Consider the following 22,321-nt stretch of genomic DNA (forward strand, 5'->3'; position numbering starts at 1 on the left):
TATGCAGACATACAAATGTACAAAGGTTGTGCTGGATGAAATGCTCATCTAGCACCATATCCAGCAGTGGGTGATTATGGAAAGAAAACCGGGTGATTATGCAAAGACAATTGTCCTACTTATCAGCCATCCACAGATTAGGCATTTAAGAGGTTTGTATCCACAGCTTTCAGAGATCTTGATGGTTTTCTCTTCCGTGACCTCTAATGCTTCTTGAACTCATGATATCCACAGAAATCTGTGAAAACAAGCTCCATAATTTATTTATGCTGTATGTAGAAGAAAATGTAACTTGTTTTAAACTGCGGTATGACGGTTACCCTGAGTGTTCTGTAGTTCCTGCAGGATAAATGAGTTTCCTAATTACCTTCAGACCATTCATAATTTTACATAGGTGTCATCCCTCTCTCAGCCATCTCTGTACCAAGCTAAACAAGTGGCAGTTGATTTAGTCACCCCTCATACAGCAGCCATTCTCTCTCTGTCTCTGATCATCTCTATTACCATTCTTTGTACCTTTTCTATATCTGTTAGACATATATTTCAGATAAGGAGTCCAGGCATGCACACATATGGTACAGACGAGCTATAGGATTTTACAATGACATCATAAAATGCTATCTATTTATTCCTAATATTTTCTATCATTCTATTTGCCATTAAATTCAGGAGAATGTAGCATGGACCCTATAATTTTGATCTCAAACTTGCAGCCACTGAGAAAAGAGAGCTGCCGGTCATGTATTTCCTTAACCTGAAATCCTGAACACAGTACACATCTGGTCTGAAGGCTGATGTCAAGAAAATACGAGGAAAATCTGGAAAATGCTAGTGACGTGATCAGATCATATAAGCTGTAAAACTCATTGTGAGTCATTTTACAGGTTTGATGAGATACCTATTTGCTTTGGATCAGTAATGGCTTTAGAAAATCATAACACAAAAGCCTGCAGACAGGTTTCATATAAATGTGCTTTATTGCAGAGAAGTTACATTATTTACATGCTGCAACACATTACAACATAAATCTATCAAGTATTTTATGGTGGATGCTGTTGGTTGCCAGATAACATTGTCAGAAGAACCACATTATAAAGTGAAGAGACTTACAGCTTTATATCGTCTACAACTTGGAGTAGCTAAAATGTTAAAAGTCAAAAGGCAGTGTTTTCTCAGGCCTGCCTGTTGTCATATGCATGCAAAAGCCTAAGGAGAGCAAATATAAAAGTATTGTCCGGTTTCAGGTCTATGATGCCACCAAAGCTGATGATAGGTGTGTACTGATTTATATTTTAAAGCATATAATCTTGCATAAATTATACAAGTCTAATAAGATTGGTATAAATCTAATTATTTATAAACCATGGCTTAGAAATAAAGGAGAAATGCAGCTTGCACATGCATTTAAAAGGACAACCTAGCAAATGTTTGTGACCTTAGTGTTTATTATCTTTTCTCTTAACAGATCTGCTAGAAAACACCTTAATTCTAGAGTTGCTCTTCTCTTGGCTGAATAATGACAATGAAACTCCAGAAAAAGACAACTAAGCAATCTAGCCAATATATGCTGGTGAATAAAAATCTATGAAATACAGAACATTATTTATGTCTACCTTAGCACGTCTTCTTTGAGCAATGTTTCTAGCAGCATCATAGTGAAATAGAACAGTTGAGTTAAGTTTGGCCCCTCATTTTGTTAAGTGTGAAATAATTTAAAGTCCCAATTGAATCTGTAGCCCAAACATCAGTTGCTAAATAAACTAGGGAAAGCTTTGTTGCATTCTAAAGGGAGGTTCTCCAATTGTATCAGTCTTAGGAGATGTGACTACAACAAGCCTAAAGAACCATAACAGACATTTTTTAAGAAGTGAGGGAAAGGGTCAGGATGAAAGAAAACAAAACCCAACAAGAATATCCAAGCCAGTGCCTTCCCTGGTAAATCAGCCATCATTCTTTTGCTTGCCGTGCAGCTGGGCTGTTTTACACCAGCCAAGGAATGGGCTTTGTTTCTGTTTTTTTACTTAAGTTATCTTTCAAAAAAGAAACGAAGGGAAAAGAAATCGAGCAAGGAATTGTAGATAGGCAGTGGTGGCACAGATACGGTCATGCATGAAGGGCTTGATCCTGCCAGTGATGCAAAGAGCAGTGGAACTGTGTGGATGCTTTGCTGATGTGGATCTTCTCACCCTTGGTGTAGATTGCACCCTGGCACAGCTGCTGCAGAGCAAGAGCAGTGTGTCCTTGCTCAGCCATGAGGTAAAGCAAGGAGGACAGGACAAGCAAGGATACCGGGGTTGGTGCCTGCTCCATGTGACCATCTGTCTCCAAGAGGCAGTGAGCACATACAAACGTCTCCTTTCATGACTTCCCCACAGATGCCCACTTCTAATTTCAGCGCCTGGCTCCGACAAAGTGCTGACTTCCATTAGTGAATCAGGGCAACCTGACAAAAGCTGTCCCCCATACACCATTCATACAAGCCATTGCTGAGATGGGCTGCAGAACCTCCCTTCAGGGGTAGGAGAGGCGTGAGATGGTTACCATATTCAGTAGGTTTAAAGTTGTGCATCTCTCTGCACACAGGGTCAATGTGCTCCTGGAGGACCCCCAGAAAGCTTTGTTCTCAGGATGAACTTCTTCTCATGCAAGGAAATGTGAGGTTACTTCTTCTCTGAAGAGCTGATCAAAGCCCACTGAGGTCGGTGGAAAAGTTACTGACAAACCCTGTTAGCGTCTGGGACTGGGAAGGGAGAATCCGGGCACACGGGGTCTAACCTCAGCTCTTTTCCACACTAAGCAGAAAGCTGGATTTGGGCAGCAAGCGGGATGTTACTGGCACTGTGTGTGCAAAGTGGGTGCACAGATGTCCAAAGCACCCAGACTCAGATGCCTGACACCCTTTCACAGGTGAACAGGGATCCTGGGCAGCAAGGGTCCTGGTCAGCAGATGTGTGTTGAAGGCAAAGACCAGATCTCCTAGGTCCAAACTACACACTACAAAAGAGGGGCGGGAGAGTCAGACAAGCCCAGAGTAGCAAAGACCATCTCCCCATGGTGGAATCAAGCACCATCCAGGCTAAAAAGGTTGGTTGCGGCAGTTTGGCCACTTTAATCTGGAGCTAATGAAAAGAATTTATGTGCAAGGCCAATGTGTTTAGAGAGCACTGAAACCTGAGCTGACTTGTCCCCAGCTGACTCAGGTGTCGGCATGTTCCAGGTTTGGGCTTAGCAGAGGCAGCAGGAAGATCGGATCCATCTTGATCTGTCTGTGTAGATGTGCACATAGACTCCTGTCCTTTTTAAAGGACAAAAAAAAGTCCTCCTCAAGCCCAGCTTGTCTAAGTCCCTCTGCTCATTGCATTTTATCTTAAGCCACTTTTTCTATGATGCCACAAAAATCAGTTTATACTACATACGTGTATGTGCATGTGTATATTAGATATGACATTTTATATATATTAAACATATATAAATATCTATTATATATATTATATATATATTAAACAACACATTCTATTCAATCATCCTCATTTCATGTTCTTCCACTGAATCCCATCACTTCTCTCAAATTGCACAAGTTCTTTAGGACTGAGCTGTCTTTGTTTTGGAGTACTGTATGTATAGCCAATTCTAGCGAACAGCACTTTACAGGTACTGGATTTAGGTGGCTGTGGGGTTTTTATTATTTGCGATAGTCCTCAGAATCTTTACAATACGTTCTCAGGCCCTGATGGTGTACTGTCAGTAAGACTCATAGTTGTGAATGGGCCATCTACAAGTTGAGCTAATATGCACGATAAGGACTGTAGCTATTACTGAAAATTAGCACTGTATTAAACATTAACTTTTACTGTAAACATATGTATAAATTAAAAAAAAAAATCAAAGCATTTTGGAGAGTGGAGAGAGATGCAATCATTTCTATTCCCACTATCTCCTACAATTGTCTATACCGGGGAAGAGCAATATTTTGGACTTCTCTCCTCACTCCAAAGGCCAATTTTTGGAGGTTTGCCAACAGGGATAAACAGTACACTGTTGTTCTACATGAGCTAACTAACATATGTCCCAGAGTTGTCTGGTTTTAGTAAAACATGATAATTTCTGGGGTATATTCCTTGTTGTTCTTGCTTATCTTATTTAGCGGGATATGCTCAGTGTGAAATACTGAACAAGATCATCACCATCGATGTTTAAAGTAAGAATTCTGGATTGTTAGGTGATATTTTCCAATTAGTAACAAACAACAGATAAGTTGTCCTAAGACTTACCAGAATATGCAGCTAAGACGACTGAATTTCCACTATCAACAAATCTATGAGCATTAACAGGGAAGGGCATAACAAGTAACTTACCGCGTATAAAACCCCTGAATAATACAGTATCAAACTATAAATTTAAATAACAGAGAGTAAACAAAAAAATTCACTATATAAATCACAGGAAAGGAAAAAAAAAAATCTCCAAAGCCCAAAGGAATTTCCCAATATGAATTACAGCTTCCATAGCCAGTGAAAGATTACTGCAATTCTATATATAAACAAAAAAAGTCTACAGCAGGTATTTTAACTTGCAATTAGAAGAAGGTAGCTGCAGATTGCATAAATGTGTTGTTGTGTCACATAATATCAAAGTTATTTGCAAAAATTATACAATCTGGAATGCTTTAATATGAGACACAACAATGTACTTAAACACACAGTAATAAGAAAATGAGAGCAATCATTATATAAAATGTATTTTTTGGATGCATTGAGTTAGCACTGCTATCTAGATTAAATAAATAAAGTGAAAAGTCGTCATTTTAATAAGCTGCTCATTGATACCCCTTTTTGCCGTCAGGACATTTTCTGCGCCCTGCTCCTGCTGGATCTTTAAAGTCCCAAGGGCAAGTTAAAGCCAGTTGCGGCATTCGGAAATAATTTGGTTAAGATGTACTGTGCGTTTGTTACCACCATTTTGTTTTTCTTTTAAAACAGAAGTGATTTCACAAAGGCAGGTTTCGTTCCTTGACACAGTAAAATCCTTGGAGCAGGGACCATATTCTGGGCACCGCGAATCACATTGTTGGCACTCAACAAATAAATAATCACAACATTAATGATAATTTACTTTGCTTAACTCCTACTTATTTGTAGTGCTGATTCCCTTGATTTAAGTGATTCTCCTTAGGAATTTTCAGATCATTTTGGCCTAAGACCCCTCTGTCTTTCCTGTTGTCTTTCTTCTCAATGTTGCTACTCTCCTCAGTCCAAAAGCCTCTTATTTTCGAGGTGTTGCTGTTTTATTTGCACTTACAGCAGATGTGTTCGATAAAGCTACACTTCTTTCTGCATTTGGTAAATCTGGTGTATCATACTCCCAAGGGCAGACTTCAGCTCGAGATACTAAAGGTTGCTGTAAGTAATTACTTGGCTTATGGGAGTCAGATGAAAGCACATTTCCCTCAGAAGAGGCATTTTTTTTCTGTTCTGCCAACTTATTGAGGTTTTCCTTTTCTGCTGCTTTCTGGAGTAGCTCCTCCCGCTCCCCAGCACAGGTATTAGGTGCATATCTATTAACATTCTCACACTTCAGTCCAGGGGAGACCTGAGACTTGGAATTCAACTGTTTTTTCTCATTTTCAAAGACCTGCTGCTCTTGTGTCTCCCGAGTGGCTGCCTCCACCTTCTCTGAGCTCTTTTGATTTGACTGTTGATACCCGTCAGGTGTCTTCACCTTATGATGAGACTTCCCCTTTGGCTGGGAAGGGTGGTTTTTCTCTGGCTCTGAGGAAGCAATAGACACATGTTTTTGAACTTTAGAGTCAGAAGGCACAGGACCAGGAGTTTGGTCATACATCTCCCAAGGACAAACTTCTCCTATGTCAAAACTGTCCTTGGGCAGAGACTTACCTGGGCCTGTGTCTGGATTTGCAGGTGTCTGACTAACCCTTTGCTGTTTCATAATTCCAGATTTATGAGTTTTCTTTGTTTCCTCAGACTGCGTAGAATTCTTCCTCTGGGAATCCTTATGTTCCACTTTATCAGAGGCTGAATGCTTTTTGCTGGCCTCCTTACCCTTCTGCTGAGATTTAGGAGTTTTAGTACTTTCTTCTAGACTTTGTGTTTTACCTGATAGTCCCAGAGTCTTTTCCTTGGCACTAGCAATAACACTGAGAGATTTTTGCAACACAGATGTTCTTGGATGTAGAGGCTTCTTATCGGCACTTAAGTTATGTGCACTGGCTGATTTGCACACCAAAGGGACCGATTCAGTGGAAACAGCTTCAACTTTTTCAGGAGCATTTTTGGTTAATTTGTTACCATTCAAGGAATCCAGAAGCGAATTCTCAGCACCTGTAACTTCTGTGCTTTCTGTAGTTAAGCTATTTGGTTCTTCTGTTTGATCTCTAACATGATCATAAGTGCTGTGGGACTTCTTTAACGAAAAGACTCTGTTCTTCAAAGTCTCTTCTTTTGGCTTTGCAGAACTCATGGAATCCTGTGGGTTTTTTCTCAGCGTGGCCGTGTTCTTCACAGCACTGTGCTCCATCAGGTCCTTCTCATCCCTGGAGCACTGTCTGGTGACTGTCTCAGGGATTTCTGTAATACGTCGCATTATGGAGCGTCCCAAGCCCTTTTTAGAGCACCTTTTTTTCTGGAGATGTGGGTTATTAGCAATCATCTTTTTCCTTTTATAGATTTCAAGCTGGGCATATAGTTTCTTCAGCTCATCCTGCAAAGCAAAGTGAATGGCAAAACTAGTATGTACAGCACGAGTCCAGTCAAACAAGCAGCCAGATAAATGCATTACCTATTGCTCTAAAAATGACATTAAATTTATTCCACTGTCTTTTCTAATTCTTGAATATACCATTTCTCCACCAACTTCAATCCAATTTTTTCAACTTTAAAAATAAGTTCAACCCTTGTGCACAAACATGTTACCTTCCACAGCCGTGCATCATACAGCATGCACAACTTGTATACATTCATGCTGTATATTTCAGATTTCGCAAGGTTGCGGTGCATCCTTCCCTGCTGAACTCTACAGCTATTTTTTATTCTGGGAACACAAGCCCTACTATCACGCAAGATAGGTATAAAGTTTTTTTTTTTTTCTGTTAATCATATGTTTTTAAAAATGTATGTTATGTAGTTATGGATAGTTATGTATATGTTACATACAAATGACTAATCACACTGACATCAAATCCTGTTTGCACTTCAAGATGATTCAAAGAGGCTATGTAAACTGATAAACAGCTCTTGCTGTGGAGGATTTATCCTCTTTAGCCTCCAGTATGACTTTTACTACAACTAGTAATGCAGCTTCTCTTCACACTAGTGATTATTTTCCATGAGATTTTACATGACCTGATACCACAATTGCTGAGAGACCTAAGCTGGCCTGTTTCAGATGACAGCTGCAAAAAAAAGTCAAATGGATGAAATTCAGAGTTTATTCTCAAGGAAAAAGTGTTGTTCTTGAAAATAAGTACTATTTAAATTAGTTATATATACCCGAATATCTTCAGGATCCAAACTGTGTTCACTCCATGCTGAATTGATACTGCTGTTCAGATAGGATCCAGATCGACCCATATCAAGCTCATCTTCATAAGCTTCTGTAGCTATATCATCTCTTGGGTTATTGCTTGAATGTGAAAACTGCAATAAGTATTCATAAAACAGATGTTGCCATCAGTATAAAAGTTTACTTCAGCATCACTGTAAGAGTTTATATCAACAGTTTTTATGGCACAATGGTCCTTCTATGGATTTCATGTTGTTTTCTGAACTCAAAATACTAACTACAGGTATCACTGGCATAAGTAGTGTCCTATAGAATATCAGTATTGTATGGAAAGAATTAATGATGGCTTAACTTGATAAATCTTAGAGATTTGCATAAGGAAAAAAAATCCACTTATTTTCATGCTTATTACAACCCCTTTAAATTGCATTTAAATTAAGCTAGTATGGAAATACACTTTCAGCCAGTAGTTCCAATTAGGCTGATAAACCATAAGACTGTATTTTACATCCCATACTGTTGAACAATCCTGCAGAAAGCAATTCTCCCATTTTAGATTCTAACCCTGAAAAGGAAGAGATGAGGTGGCAAAAAAAAGAGGGGGAAAAAAAGAAGGAAAGAAACAAAAAGGAGACAAGTTAACTCCTCTTTCCTCTATGTCTTAGCAAATGCTCAGATCATGAGTTGGAGAGAGCTTGTCAGCTACTTATTTATTCATATTGATTCACTCATCTGTAGTTGCTATTGTTCACACAGTCATCTGGCCTCAGAACTTTATGAATGGAACTAAACCTTGTGAATCTTCTCTTAATTCCCTGAATTCTTTGTCATGCTGGAAGAAAAGTCTGTAGTGTTATACAGATAATAAGCTAAAAATGGAAATTTGATCAGTAGTTATGAATCAGCTTCAGAAAGGTCAACAAATTTTCTAGGCTAGTCTAGACAGACATCTTTAAAGATATGTGATACAGTATACGCATATAAAATAGGAAGTAGTAAGATTAGTGCTAAAGACCAGAAAAGTCACTTTAAATAAAGCAAGGTCATTTGGTATTATGGCTGCATCAATGTGTCCCCTTGTTATGACTGTTTAATGTATGTATACTTGACAGTTTCTAGCACACCCTGTTCTGACACACAGGCAAAAGACAGGAATAGCAGCTTCATTATCTTGAAAGTTGTATCAACTTGAACCTTAGTGTCCTTCCTTCAAAAGTAGCTTTCACCTTTACTGTTCTCTTTGACTCCTTACTTCTTGATTAATACTACTGGTCATTTCAAAAGCCATTATAAAATCATTCACTTTGCTGGGGTACTGTCTAAGCAGAAAGCTCCACTCAAATCCTGTGGACCAGTGATAGAGACAGGTGGAGCTGCCTGTAGTGAGACTGACATATTGTCGCTTCGCTCCCAGTGCCTGACGGGAGGCATGCTGCAGTGCTCAGAGCTCTGTCTCTTCTCTTCCCTGCCTCCTATCATCCTCCATCTTCTTGTGTCCCACACACACTCAGCTTCTTACCCACCACTGTTCCTGGCTCCGCATCATGGGCCACGTCTGTCTCTGTGTACAGCATCTGTCCATCCCAGGCTCAGACCCGCAAAGGGCTCTCCTTTTTCAGCCTGCAACAACTGCTAGGTTTAAATCCCAGCCTCTCTATCTCATGGCTAGTCCAGTCTCCTCATTCCAGTTTTATTTAGCAGTCCATCCTAGTCTTTCTATCCCCTCGCCTAAACTCTTTGTCTGATCTCTGCTAACTCTGGCAGCAGCAAGGCCTCCCAAATACCTGAAATAATCATCACTAGGCAGGATTCTTTCCTTCTTGCATTAACCACATCAAAAATTTAAGTACTTTAAACCCCTGGAATTTTGAAAGCCAAAAGAAAGAATCTTGAAAATGTTTTTAAAACTAAAAAAATACAGCTTTTTAGGTAACACAGACAAATTTTACATCTTTCTTTTCTATCAGTTGCTTGCTAATTTTATACAGCATTGCTTCTGCATGACAACATTTAGCTTCCTCAGTCTTGGCAAAAGAAAAGAGACAGGAGACTTGAGTACCTTAGGGATCAGAAGTAGCCCAACAGTGACTGTCACAGTCAAGTGCGTGTGTGCGAAGAACAGCATCAGCATCCAGTCAGACTGAAGTCTTGAAGCAAGAATGAATCTGAAAATAGAATTCAAAGTTGCAACTCACTGCCTTTTCTCCAGTGCATTACATTTAGCATTTTTAATATTCCTTAGGATTCTTTTCATTGAAAGGCCAAACACAACTGGTTTTATTCTAGACTGCTTTCATACAGACGAAAAATTACATCCTCGTGCTTTATTTATATGCCATGATTTCAAAACAACTCAGAAAAAAAACAACGAAAAAAACAAACTAAACCAAATTATAAAAAGACCTTAAAGGATATTGCTTATTCCACCATTCTCACTGTATTTAGCTGGTTTTTCGGATGGTTTATACTGTCACAGCTTCTTTGGCCTGAACTAACTTATGGCAGTTTACATACGCTAAAGATCTGAACAGACGATTTTAGGTTAAGTAAGCACATGTACTGTGATACATTGCAGTGCACTTCATTAACACAGGACATCCACAGATCGCAGCTACAGAGCACGGCTGATAAGCCATCAAAGAGAGAACTGAACTGAAATGCATTTTAGTGGGGAGTAGAGAAATGGTCTTGATTGCAGGACCGCCCAGCTCAATACCACAGGGCCCAGAAGCCTTGCGCACACTAGGAAACGAGTGGCTGAACCTCCCAAATGAAGCAACTCATGCTGAGCTTTCTAAAAGAGTGGTAGAACAAGCGCTGCAGTTAAAGCTAGCTGGAGCATGCCTGGCTTATCTGCTTTAGTGAGCTCCCAAAGACAGAAATCGTAAGTAATGCAATGGATGAATGGATGTGCCACTGGCTTGTAATCTGCAGGCTTACAAAAATCATTCAGATAGAAATGACAGTTGCAACTTCTCCAAGTCCACAGATGCACATTTTGCAGAAGCTTTTGTTAACAGAAATAGTCTAGCATGAAATACTGGCTTATATGCCATGATAATACAGTCATCATTTCTTGTTTAAAACTTTGTAAATGAAATGTTTAATGAACACAATAAAATATTATAATTATTTCTTACAGAGATGTTGCTGTTGAGGTGTGCGGGGATAGGAGGAGGCTCAGGCCTGAGCTTTAGCTAACTGAACACAACGTGAGAGCTATTGAAGATGACATGAGAAACTGCTGGATGTAATAAATAGCTGTGTGAAAAGCGAACAAGTTACAGATAGTGCTATGAGGGATGGCAAGATTTCACAGGTGGTTAACGGGAACTCATTTGAAAGACGCCCAAACTTCAGGAAATTGAAGAGAGCACTGGGGGCCTCTGGGGCGTAGAACTTGCAAGGCCAGCAGTACCGATGTAACCATGTCAGCAACAGCATATAAGGCTGTGAGTACCTAGCTAATGATATCAGAAATACCAAATCTGAGCACAGATGTAACAAAATTGGGACCAATAGGAAAAAAGTAATGAGTGGTGGGTTGTTTATTTGGGAGAAGACAAGGACAGAGACAGAGAGGGGCTAAGGTACATCAGGGAAGAACAAGCATGGCAAGAAGAGGGGATGAAAGGGGCGAGTGACATGTTCTCAAGCTATCGCTAACTGAGCCCTGTATCTGATCACTGCAGTGTCTCCTGTCTTCTCCTTAAATCCTTCTCCTACTGTCTGTGTGATCTCAGTCTCTACGTTGTGCATGTGTGTATGTGCAATTCATGAGCAAACTTCAGGCTGGACTAGCCAGGACCTGGGAGACCTGCATCCGGGAAGACCCAAGGTCTCAGCCCATGACTGGGTACGGGGCCCCAAACCAAAGAGGGATATTAGATTGATTTGAGGCCTGTGTGCGTATTTGAAAGACCCGTGAATACAGTGTGCTCGTGAACATACACAGGGTGCATGTTTCGTTAGTGAACCCGATCAGCTGCAGAGGAGGAACGGGACTGAGCTGTACATGTTGGACCTGTGCTGGTCCATGTGGCCAGCCATGTCTTGCGTAGGACTGCACCCATGCGGGTATGCTCAGCCTCCCCAGGCCTGCAAACAGAACCAGCAGCAGCCACATCCATCAGACAGAGATGGGAGAAAGCTCCCAAGTCCTGATGCCCACAAGATTTGGCTAATCCTAAACAGCTCCAATCCTCAGGCTTTTTGCTTGTTTTATATGTGAAACCTTGACTGATTAACATATCCACGCCATACCCTTCAAAGCAAAATAACATTTTTAGTACCCCTTCAGACTTAGCAGAGATGGAGTTTCTGTTCAAATTAGATTTTTTCCATATAAATTTTATTTTTCTCAGTAATACAAGAGAAAGAGCAATGCAGGAATTTAATCCTATGCTGATCTGAAGATAATAAAGAATTCGCTGTTTCTGAAATGGGAACACTTTTAAAGGAAAACGAAATGCAAACAGTCCAAGATTTTAAGTAGTGCTCACATCAATCTTATATGAGCTTCAGGAGTTTTGAAACTGGATGGTTGCCTCATAATAGTAGGTGTCCTTCAAGGCTCCAGTGCTTCATGACAACTCAGATATGTCATATAAATCTGAGTCTTACATTTCTGCTCTTTCAGCTATATCCAGAACTTGGTGTGAAAGATATAAGCAAAAAAAAAAAGTAAGGAAATGTGAGCTTCAAAGAGAGAGATTAAGACTTGTGTGTACAGAAACGGACATAATCTCAGGAGGGATCATGTACTGCCAGTGCATTTTGTTCATTCCTATCCATAAACAATACATAACATTTCTTCAACAAACCAGCATGTATCAGACAGAGGGCAAAGAATCAATACAAAATGTGATTTATTTTTTTTTAAAGAAGGAAGAACAAAATCAGCAGACCTCCTCAGGCTGAAGGTACAGAATCCTCACTAGGATAAACTGAAAGACCTAGTCCTTCTGTGTCTCCTTCATAAGGCATGTATTAAAATGCCACATTTTTTCCTTTTCCTCTCTCTTCAATCCAAGATTACTTTCACCCCATCCTATTGTTAAAAAAAAATTGCGGCCCACATAATAGCTCTCCTAATGCACTGAACTGTATTTTCTAACATAGGCCAAAATATGGCTTAGGAACATAATTAATGGGAGAAAATTTTCACTGAGAAGCTGTCATACTGGTTACAATCAATTCAAAAGTATTGTAACTGAATTCTACATCTCTCAGGAATGAAAAGAAAAATGCTTCCATCGAATACAGATTTTAAACATTATTTTTTGCAGATATTTGTGTTAGGGAGTAAAGAAGAAGATTTTGAGAGTATGTGGATGTTGAGATACAGGGTTAGAAGAAGGTGAAGGAAACCAAAAGTTGCAAGCCTGAAAAGTGTATTGAAAGGAGCACCTGGAAGAAACAGAGATGAAAGATTTGCTTTGCTGATGTTTACTGAGAAAAAATAATGCCTCATGGAAGCAAACGTCAAGAAGGCAGGGAGAAATGTGAGTTCCAAGACAGACCAAGGAACAGAGAAGAGTATTTGAGAAGTGCCAATCGAGTGATGTTAAAAAAAAAGTCTTAGTAGATAAGGTCTGTCAGGAGGCAAAGGCAGTCATGAGAATGTCATAAGAAAGTCACAAGAATCTCTTACAGCATGAGATGAAATTCATGTTATCTTGCTTTTTTGAATTTTGCAGGACCAATTCATTTTTACAGGGTACTCTGTAGGAAAGGCATATATAGTAATTTTCATGTAGCTCTGGCAAAGACCCATATCTATTTCTTACTACTCTAATAATTGACAAGTATGAAATGTAAAGCTCATTATAAACTTTATAAGAAACACATGCTTTGTATTACCGTTATAGCATCATATGCATAACAATTTTTTATGGGGGCATATAAAACACTATGCTTCATGCACAAACCAACACAATTATCTTAACATACAGCTGCACCTTGCCAATCTGTTACACACCAGGAAAAGTTCATGTAAACCAACATTCTTTCCTGCTGTGTTTCTAGCGATACAAACCAGTGAGCAGTATGCAGATGACTGAAGATAGACTATATCTATATATATGCTAATATATCAAATATACCAAACTCTGATCCGAGATCATATCAGCTAGGTATACTGAAAAATCCCTAATTATACAATTAATAAATTGATTGTACATATTCTTGAATCCTGTGGGAACAGTTTTAAGTTTAGTAATCCCTTAATTTGCAGAATTAAATATCTATGAGACCTTCCATTATGCGTCCTATCCCATTCACCCATTTTAAGTTGCACCATATGAAACCTGAAAGATAAATAGTTAATTACTAGATCTACAGATCACTTGCCTAATTGTATGGAATATAGCAGAGATAATGAGCTCATTGTGAACTGCAACAGCCATATAACGTGGCTCATGAAATGCTGATGGGACTGTCCGCACTGCATAGCAGAGATAAACACCCCACAAGAGGAATAAAAATTCAGCTGTGAGAAGAACAAAAAGAAATAATTCACAATTAGTTTTATATAGGAAAAAGGAAGGAAATTTGAAGTACTACAGTATCTTCTGTATGTGTGAGTGTCTATGCAAAGACAGTATACACTCATACACATATATAAGTACACACATAGGCATTCAAACTCTTTCAGATATTGTCACTGCACATGATACATTTGGTTTTCATTTTACATACTTCTTTTTTTTCTAGATCAAGAACCTTTGCAATCATGGTCTTTCAGTTTTTCAACTGACAAACTTTAAGACAATATCTAATAATGTCTTGCTTGTTTTCCAAATTGGTACTACAGAAGTTTGACATCACTTAAAATAATAAATATTTTTATTCGTACCTCTGGTTCTTGTTACAGAGGCTGATACTGCTGCTACTACTAGACTAGAAGCTTTTGAAGACTACAGTTTTATTTCAAAGGTTTATAACTCAGATATAACAATACATTTTGGGTTAAAAAAAATCATCTGTTCATGACAGTTAATTCTGCTGGTGCCCATAATACGATAAGTCATTTCCGAGGGGCTAACGTAATTATAACAAATGACGTGTTTCTCCCTGTTAGGAGAAAAATGAATAAAGGAAAAAATGAGAAGGAGTAAAGGCTCAGGATCAGCTTAAACTATCCTGTTAGAACTAACTCCTCTGCACCCAATAGTGCTCTGACTTCAGTTTCCAGCAGTCCGTCTGCTGTGACATCATTTTGCCATTGAAACCAATGAAATAATTCCATACTCGTCTTGAAAACTCTCCCCTTCCAGAGAAAAACCCCACAGCTCTGTGAGGTAGCTATGAGTAGAGCTGGTGCCTGTGCCTCTTGCCTTGCAGTCCAGTTTGATGATGGCTGGAAGATGTTGAGTCTATCCAGCAACATGCAACTCCACGGTTGACCCCTGCAATGCCAGCACTGCTCCAGGTTGGCTTCAGAAATTGAGTGTGATCCCATCATTACTTAAACATTGACACCAAAAAGTGAGCTCAGTCTATGATTTTTCTACTGCTTACGAACAGAGTTAGCCACACAAGTTAGCCCGTAAAAGTCATCAGGACACATCAGAAGGTGCCATATCTCTCTCCAATACTGAGAGCACTCTGATGATCACCCCAACCTAAGCACCTAGATTTTAGATGTTCTGGTAAGTGAGCTGAACCCTACCATAGCAATAATTTCAGAGATGAGGATCTCTGAAATCAATTCAATTGTCTGCTTGAGCTGAAGGAAAGTCCTTTAATAACCTTTTTCTTGGGTTTTTGAGCTTTTGTACTTTGTTACTGCATCTTAAATTATCACTGACTATATGTAAAGATAGAAAAAAATTACATTTACAGAAAAAATACAGTAAAATACAGTATAATAGAAAATCAGTTCTTTTTCATACTTCTGTTTGCCAGTACACATTATTATACTGTAAATAAAACAGGTGATGAGTGACATCACCCTATGGCAGTGATTAGCAAGCCATTACTGGTCTGGTTTGGGTAAGGACGTAAATGTTTGTGAATCCCTTTGTTAGCAACAGATTGAAACAGAACACCTGCACTGGATATTTCATGAGAACAGATCCTCTGGTTCCTCCACTTTTTAACAGTCCTTAACTGCTGTAAATCATCTATATTATATTGTTATAGCATTTCAAAACTTCTAATTTTGCTATGAATCTCAACTAAAATAAATCAGTGATAAGTTCTGATAAAATGAATTCAGTTACATAGATCTCTCTGTGCTCTGATAAAAGTGCAGTCTGAACTCAGAACATCACTTTGCGTGTTTCTTATTTTTATCAAAAACAGATTGCCTAGCTTTAAGCCCATCATTTTTACTGGAACATATCCTACATAAACCCAGCAGTTTTACCAAGTTACATAAACCCAAACATCTGAAAAGGCACGATCCATGCCTGCTGCTATTTTTGTGTTCTTCCTCACCAAAATTCCAACAATAATAAAACTTCCAACTAAGTAATAGTTTGACTTGGGACCTTACCGAGTGCCAACAGAAAAAAAGGCATGGTATGAATCTTCTAAGACTGTGTCCCAGCCTGGTTTTGGGCTCTACAAAAGCACGTATGTCTTTCCCACATCGCACATACACTCACCACTTGGGCAAACTGGCTGCTACTTCAATTTCATTCCTATATAATTAGCTATGCTATGAAGTCTATTACTCTAGTTTCTTAAAAACACCTACGCAGGAATGATCTATCAAACCATCCTGCTCCTGAAGTCTTCGCTGAGCAAACGGAATACAAATTTTGCTTCAATGAAATAGCATTGAAGGCTCCTTTACAAATGTTAACAGTTTTGTTTTCTCTTTTGTTTCTCTTTTGTACACTTGCATTGCATATGCAGGATCATGGCACTGAAATGTATTGCTCTTCAAAGGACTGAAATTTATTGCTCTAATTGCTCCATACTGATTTAGAAGAAATTGAAAAGGAGAAAATAGTTAGAATTAAGTTGCTAACACCAAATTACTGTATCTTCTTGTCCTATGTTCTAGGGAAACTCTTATTAATATGCTTCGGCAGGTATTCCCCAGAACATGCCACACAGCCTGTTTCCTCTCACTCTGCCTTTCACCCAAAGCTCTCCTGCAGCAAAAAAACCCCAAAAAACAAAACAACAAACCAACCCTCTGCCCAAACATTAGCTGCAGAGTTGAATAGGTGAGCTAATTGTGAAATAACAGGCATACTCTACAAAACTACCCATGGTCGATTCTTCTTTCTCTTCCTTAACTGAAGTGAGAAGAGCCTCAAGTCTCTCACAGATTGAAAAGATCATTTGGAAGTGCCAACAGAGGCCAAGAGCTTGAAAAAGCTTGGCTTTTAAAGGGATGAAAATACATGTACAAAACTCCATGTGCTGAACGTATTCCTACTTAAACTAAAGAATCTGCTTATTTTTACAAGAAAAAGATCTGCTTTAAGTTTGAAGATTAATAAGAATTGTTTTTTAAATACAGATTGAAAAAAACTTTCAGAGAGCAAATGAAAGTGAAAAAGTCACAACCCCATTATAAAGAACTATTTCAATGAGCTAGGGTAAGTAGGAATGAAGGTAGCATTTGATCTCTAGATGTGATTCATTCTGAAAATTTCAGGTTTTGGTTTCACAATCTTAGTCACAAGGATTTCCTAAGACAACAAGAAGAGATTCCAAAGTGTTAATATACTGGAGCATGGCAGCAGTTTGCACCACTTAATGCAGAACGCTTTTATAAAAGCTTTACATTTAGAGTAGAGCTGACATTCCTGTCTGCAGACAATAATTAGTGTGACATCTGGTTTGCAACACAAATAGAGAATGGCTTTTTAAACATGAGGTAAAATAAGAGTTCCTACACTTGCTAAGCCCAATGTTACAATAATTTCATTAGCAACAACAAACAAAACAGACTGATAGAAAACCAATTCATTATCTAAACCACTAATTACACAGCTTAAATGTATCATGTAGAAGCTGTGCTTGAGAGGGGGAATCAAGTTAATACCATTAGCTACAGACGTGGTGCATTTTTTAACAAAAATCTGAGGATGTTATACACTTTTGCTGTGTGGCAAAATGTCCTTTTTGGTTTCTTGATATAAAAATAAGGTGACATATTAATGTAGTTATGGTATTTATTACACCAATGAAATACAGACATAACTAACTTCAAATAGACAGATAGATAATGGAGCACATCTGGCCAGCATACAGTAAGATTCTTGTGTACCACTCATCTCTGAGGTCTTATTAGTTTTGTATATGGCACATTAGTGATTCTTTGCTCCAAATGTTTTTAATGATTAAAATCTGTGAGATGTGATACAAAATTTCTGTTTGGCTTGCTGAACAATTTTCCACTAAAAGCCTGGTGTAGAAGAGTGACTTCCTGACCACTGAAGGACTATCTTAGCATATTGCAAACCTGCCAAGACCAAACTCAAATCTCAAAACGTGATCTTGCTCCTTTAAGTATGATTTATCATAAGGCTTATAATTTATCCCATTTTACTTAGTAAGCACAAGAACATGAAATACCTTCTTTCCCCCTTCTGAGAAGTGGAAATTCCGAAGAGAGAGAGCTGCCAACAGCTCTCTGGACAGAAAATGTGCAGTAAAAAAAATTAAGCATAAAAGAGTTCTGAAAAAACTTGCAGTAGCTACTCTGTAACTGTGCAAACCCGGCACTCAGATTTTGGATGCAAATCTCTGACAGATAAGAAAGTAAGAAAACACAGACTGACCTGCTCCTGCCCATCCAGCCCCCAGCAGAAGTAAATTCCCGTGTTAATCCATATCCTCTCTCACTGCCTGCTCCGCAGATGTCTGTACTTCGCCTGACTGCACAGAACTGCAGAGCAAGACACGATGAACTGAAAGCAATGATCTAAGTCACTTTCCTCTCTTTCAAGATTTGGAAAAGTTCACTGAGAGCCCTCTTACACCTGAGTGGGTATGGGAATAGAATACTGTCCTGGTTTTGGCAGGGATGGAGTTAATTTTTCCTCTCAGTAGCTGGTATGTTTTGGATTTTGTGTGTGAAGAATGTTCATAAACACCCTGATGATACCAGTTGTTGTGAATGAGACCAAGGACACCGTCCTGCTTTCCAAGTCTCGCTAATTTGCAGATGCAGGAAGCTGGGAGAAAGACAGACAGCACAATTGATCCAAACTGGCCAAAGAGAGTATTCCATGCCATAAACGTCATGCTCAGTATATAAGTGGGGGCAGGCGAGGGTGGGTATCTGCCTTCCTGGCATCCATCCTTCCTGCTTGTTTTTGCTGGCATCGTTCCCCCTACCTTGCTGGCTCCCTTTTGCTCCTTTGCTTGCTGCTCGGGTTTGTTTCCGTGATCGCTGCTCAGGACGGGCTGTATCGGTCATTGGGACATCGGGTGGTGAGAAAACACATATTGTTCACTTTGTATATTTTTTAATATCCTTATATTCTGTTATTATTGTAGTTTTCCCTTTTATTTTAGTAAATTGTCTTCATCTCAACCCACGAGTTCTCCTTCCTTCCCAATTCTCTCCCCCATCCCCCTGGGGAGGGGGAGAGTGAGCGAGAAGCTGTGTGGTGATTTGGGCTAAACCATCACAAACACCCACAGATGACAAATGGAGTAAGGGCAGGAAGGGCATGACTTCAGGACAGTTAGTTAAAAACAGATTCAGAAAAGCAAAGATCTTATAAGGAAACATGAAAAATCAAGAAATGTGAAGCTGGATTTTTGAACACAGCTTACATACCAACTCTTCTTAGAGGCCTTAGGAAAGTACTTTATCCTTACTTCTACAGCTTTGCTGTCTCTTGCAACTGGACAGCACTAAAATAAAAATACCACATATGCTGCCTTAACTTGCCCTCTTTTGCATATATAACCTTCAGTTAACTATATCATTTCTTAAGAGACCAGACTCATTCAATGTATGTGACAGAGTAATTCCAGAGATAAATAAAAGTTGGCTCATGAAGAAAGCTCTGTAATCTGTTGCAAATGACATTTAGATGTCTAGTGAATGAGAGAAAATACTGCAGGGGGAAAAAAGTGGTCTTGTGCACATGCACTACTGAATTCCAACTTTGTCTGTACCTGAAGCTCCTATGCGTATGAAAAAGTCCCCACTCAAGCCAAACTTCCACAGACATGATCACACAGAGCATTTCTCTTGCTATTTGGGTGCCAACCTAGGCATTTTTTGCTGCTATTTGCAGCAGAACTAAGCACACAGTGCTGTATTTGTGGCCAGTGGGACCATACATAACATGTTATATATAGATTTGACTAAGCTCTGTAACTGAACCAAAAGCACTGCAAAATGGGCACCCAGATTAAACGGACCATATAACCCTAATCTTATTGTGCCTTCGCTCTGGCTGTGTAAAACGGGGATAATGCCACCCTGTCACTGCAAGATGACAGTGGAAATAAATATAAGCATGTTTGTGAACAGCTTAAATCCTACATGGGAGTTCCCTTTCCGCCATGATCAGGAAAGGAAAGTGAGTTATTTCAGGCCATTCTGGTTGCTTCTCAGCCTTCCTATCCTGTCAGAAATGCCTTTCTCTTCTGCTTTTTCAGGCGAGCCTCTCAGGGGAGACGTCTGTGGGCTAGAGTTGCTGAAAGGAGCTCCCTGGAGCCAGGATACCCATCCCACTGCTCGCTTGCACTCTGCTGTCCAAAAGCTACCTGCAAAAAGAAGACACCTTTGAAATATTAAAGTCTATTTTCATGACTCTGTGTGATGTTCCATGTTTGACCAACTCATTTGCTTAAAAAGCACTGTCGTAGGCCAAGAACAGGCCACTGCTCTCCACAGATGGTGATGTGGTCTGCATCCTTTCCTTACACTAATAAGGGAGAGCCCATTACAGCTGCGACTTGACTAAGTTCACTTGGTATTCTGAACTTTGCACTGTTGGCAAAATAGTACTGTTCCAAAAGTTACACCATTTTTTGCTCAGGTTTTGGACACAAATTACTGATTACAACTCTACATAACACAGCTACAACAACTCATCTACTTCTCCATCACACTTCATCAGTCTAACGTCTACATTTTAAATTCGCTTTATTAAAATGAAGTGAGCTATGGATCTGGAAGCACAGCTCTTCCATCCGTTAACTCATGTAGGGTGCTGGCTGGAGCCGAGCATGCACCATTTTAAAATAGGGGAAAAATGGTGTCCTTGATTGCTCCTGTGTTGCCAGCCAGCATAGTCTCTTTCTGCCTCACTGCATCTAATCTCCCACCTGGAGAGCTGCACCATGTCATAGGATAAGTTGTTTTCTTTGACAGAAAGGATTTTCATATATTTCAATGAACTGTGATTACATGCATAAGTCCTTAGTGCTGAGTTATTCCTAGCAAAGTATAAATTACAAGAGGTTTATCTCTCTCTCTCACCACCACCATCTCTCTCTCAGCATCATTTTAATTAGCTAGGCACAGCAATACAGAGACTGAAGTGCAGAGTAAGAATTAATGGTGCCAAATCCTGACTTTTTTTTCTACCAGAACTTCCTTGGCCTGTGGCTGTGCAAGGCTGAAAGAAAAGCAGGGGTCCATGGGCTGGCAGAAGGCACAGCTCACACAGCCAGAAGACTGCCTTGTAACTCAAGTAACTCAAAGGACAGACTGACCCACAGTCTACAGGCCCCATGACTTGAGAGTGACCTAGAGATGGCTTTTGCTGGTAATGGAGACATATCCACTGACCTTAATGTGAGCAACATGCCTCAGTCTCACTGCACGAACATATGCCAGCGCTCAGGTCTACAATCTCGAGGATCTCCCCTCATTTCTGCACTTCTCTTAGCCCTTATACTCAGGCATTTTATTCCTTCCTCTACACAGATGTGCTGTTCTGCCTCATTTCTTCCATAGCCCACTGTTGTTATTGAAGCCAACTGGCCACTCTTCTGTCTTCATGTACCCCATCGTCTTCTTCACTTGTGTGTGGATGAAAGGGGAGGAACAGAATCAGAAAGATCTACCACCAGCTGAAAGCAAGCTGAGTGTGGGAGATCTTCTCTCACATCTTAAAGAGGATGCAAGCAAATGCCCATGGTATCCAAAGTACTTGAAGGACTGAAAAGACTTGGAGCAGTACAAGATGTGGATTCAAAAAAGGGTGCTGCAAAGATGAGAGGAAGTCAGAGCATCTTCCAGCCTCTCCCAAAGCCATCTCCTCCCGCAGGTGGCTTGCAGAAGAATCTGAATATGGCATTTACCAATATATAAACATGTGGCTAAAGTAACCAAAATATGGTTTCCTTAGCAGAAATATTTTGTAGATATGGTGCCTAAATAAAGGCTATGGGATTTCACCTGTGATATAGCAGCTACCAAGGAAAAGCAATATTACTGCAGGGAGTAATGCAACGCAAACTGCTCAACCTGGGGGTTCCAGCTATTTTTGAGAAAGGAAAACAGAAAAATGTTGGCTGCTTATTGTTAAAAAAACCCCACAACTTTTAAAAAACCACTCTATTCTCCATCATCCTTGAGCATGTTTTATTTTAAATTAAATTGGAAGAAACAGTTATTCTGAGATGAGTGAATTGCCCCACTTGATTTTGTCATTTTTCGTAGAGAAGACATTCTGCATCACTCATCATCTTTGTTGCTCTTCCCCATACCTTTTCCAGATTTACCATACCCTAGGGATGAGGGACATAAACCGCACAGTGTTGGTGATGTGGCCCGTGAAAGAGGTGTACATGGTGGCAGGAGCAGTGGGATAACAAGCAGGAAAGGGACAGAGCTGAAGGCTCCTTCGTAAACCAGAATTTT

The 22,321-nt window shown here is 39.6% G+C and overlaps 1 protein-coding gene across 1 annotated transcript in view; it reads right to left on the reverse strand.

Moving 5' to 3' along the window:
- Positions 1 to 954: 954 nt before the first annotated feature.
- GPR158 (G protein-coupled receptor 158) overlaps positions 955 to 22,321 on the reverse strand; it is a 199,330-nt gene continuing 177,963 nt past the window's right edge. The window contains exons 8-11 of the mRNA XM_086742581.1: positions 13,870 to 14,008; positions 9,578 to 9,683; positions 7,506 to 7,652; positions 955 to 6,717 (exon numbers count right to left, since the gene is read on the reverse strand). Coding sequence (XP_086598707.1) covers positions 5,263 to 6,717; positions 7,506 to 7,652; positions 9,578 to 9,683; positions 13,870 to 14,008 — 1,847 coding nt within the window. The 3' untranslated portion in view covers positions 955 to 5,262. The remainder of the gene's footprint in view (positions 6,718 to 7,505; positions 7,653 to 9,577; positions 9,684 to 13,869; positions 14,009 to 22,321) is intronic.

Source organism: Chlamydotis macqueenii, chromosome 2 (assembly GCF_036417535.1).
Source record: "Chlamydotis macqueenii isolate bChlMac1 chromosome 2, bChlMac1.mat, whole genome shotgun sequence".
Lineage (NCBI taxonomy): Eukaryota > Metazoa > Chordata > Aves > Otidiformes > Otididae > Chlamydotis > Chlamydotis macqueenii.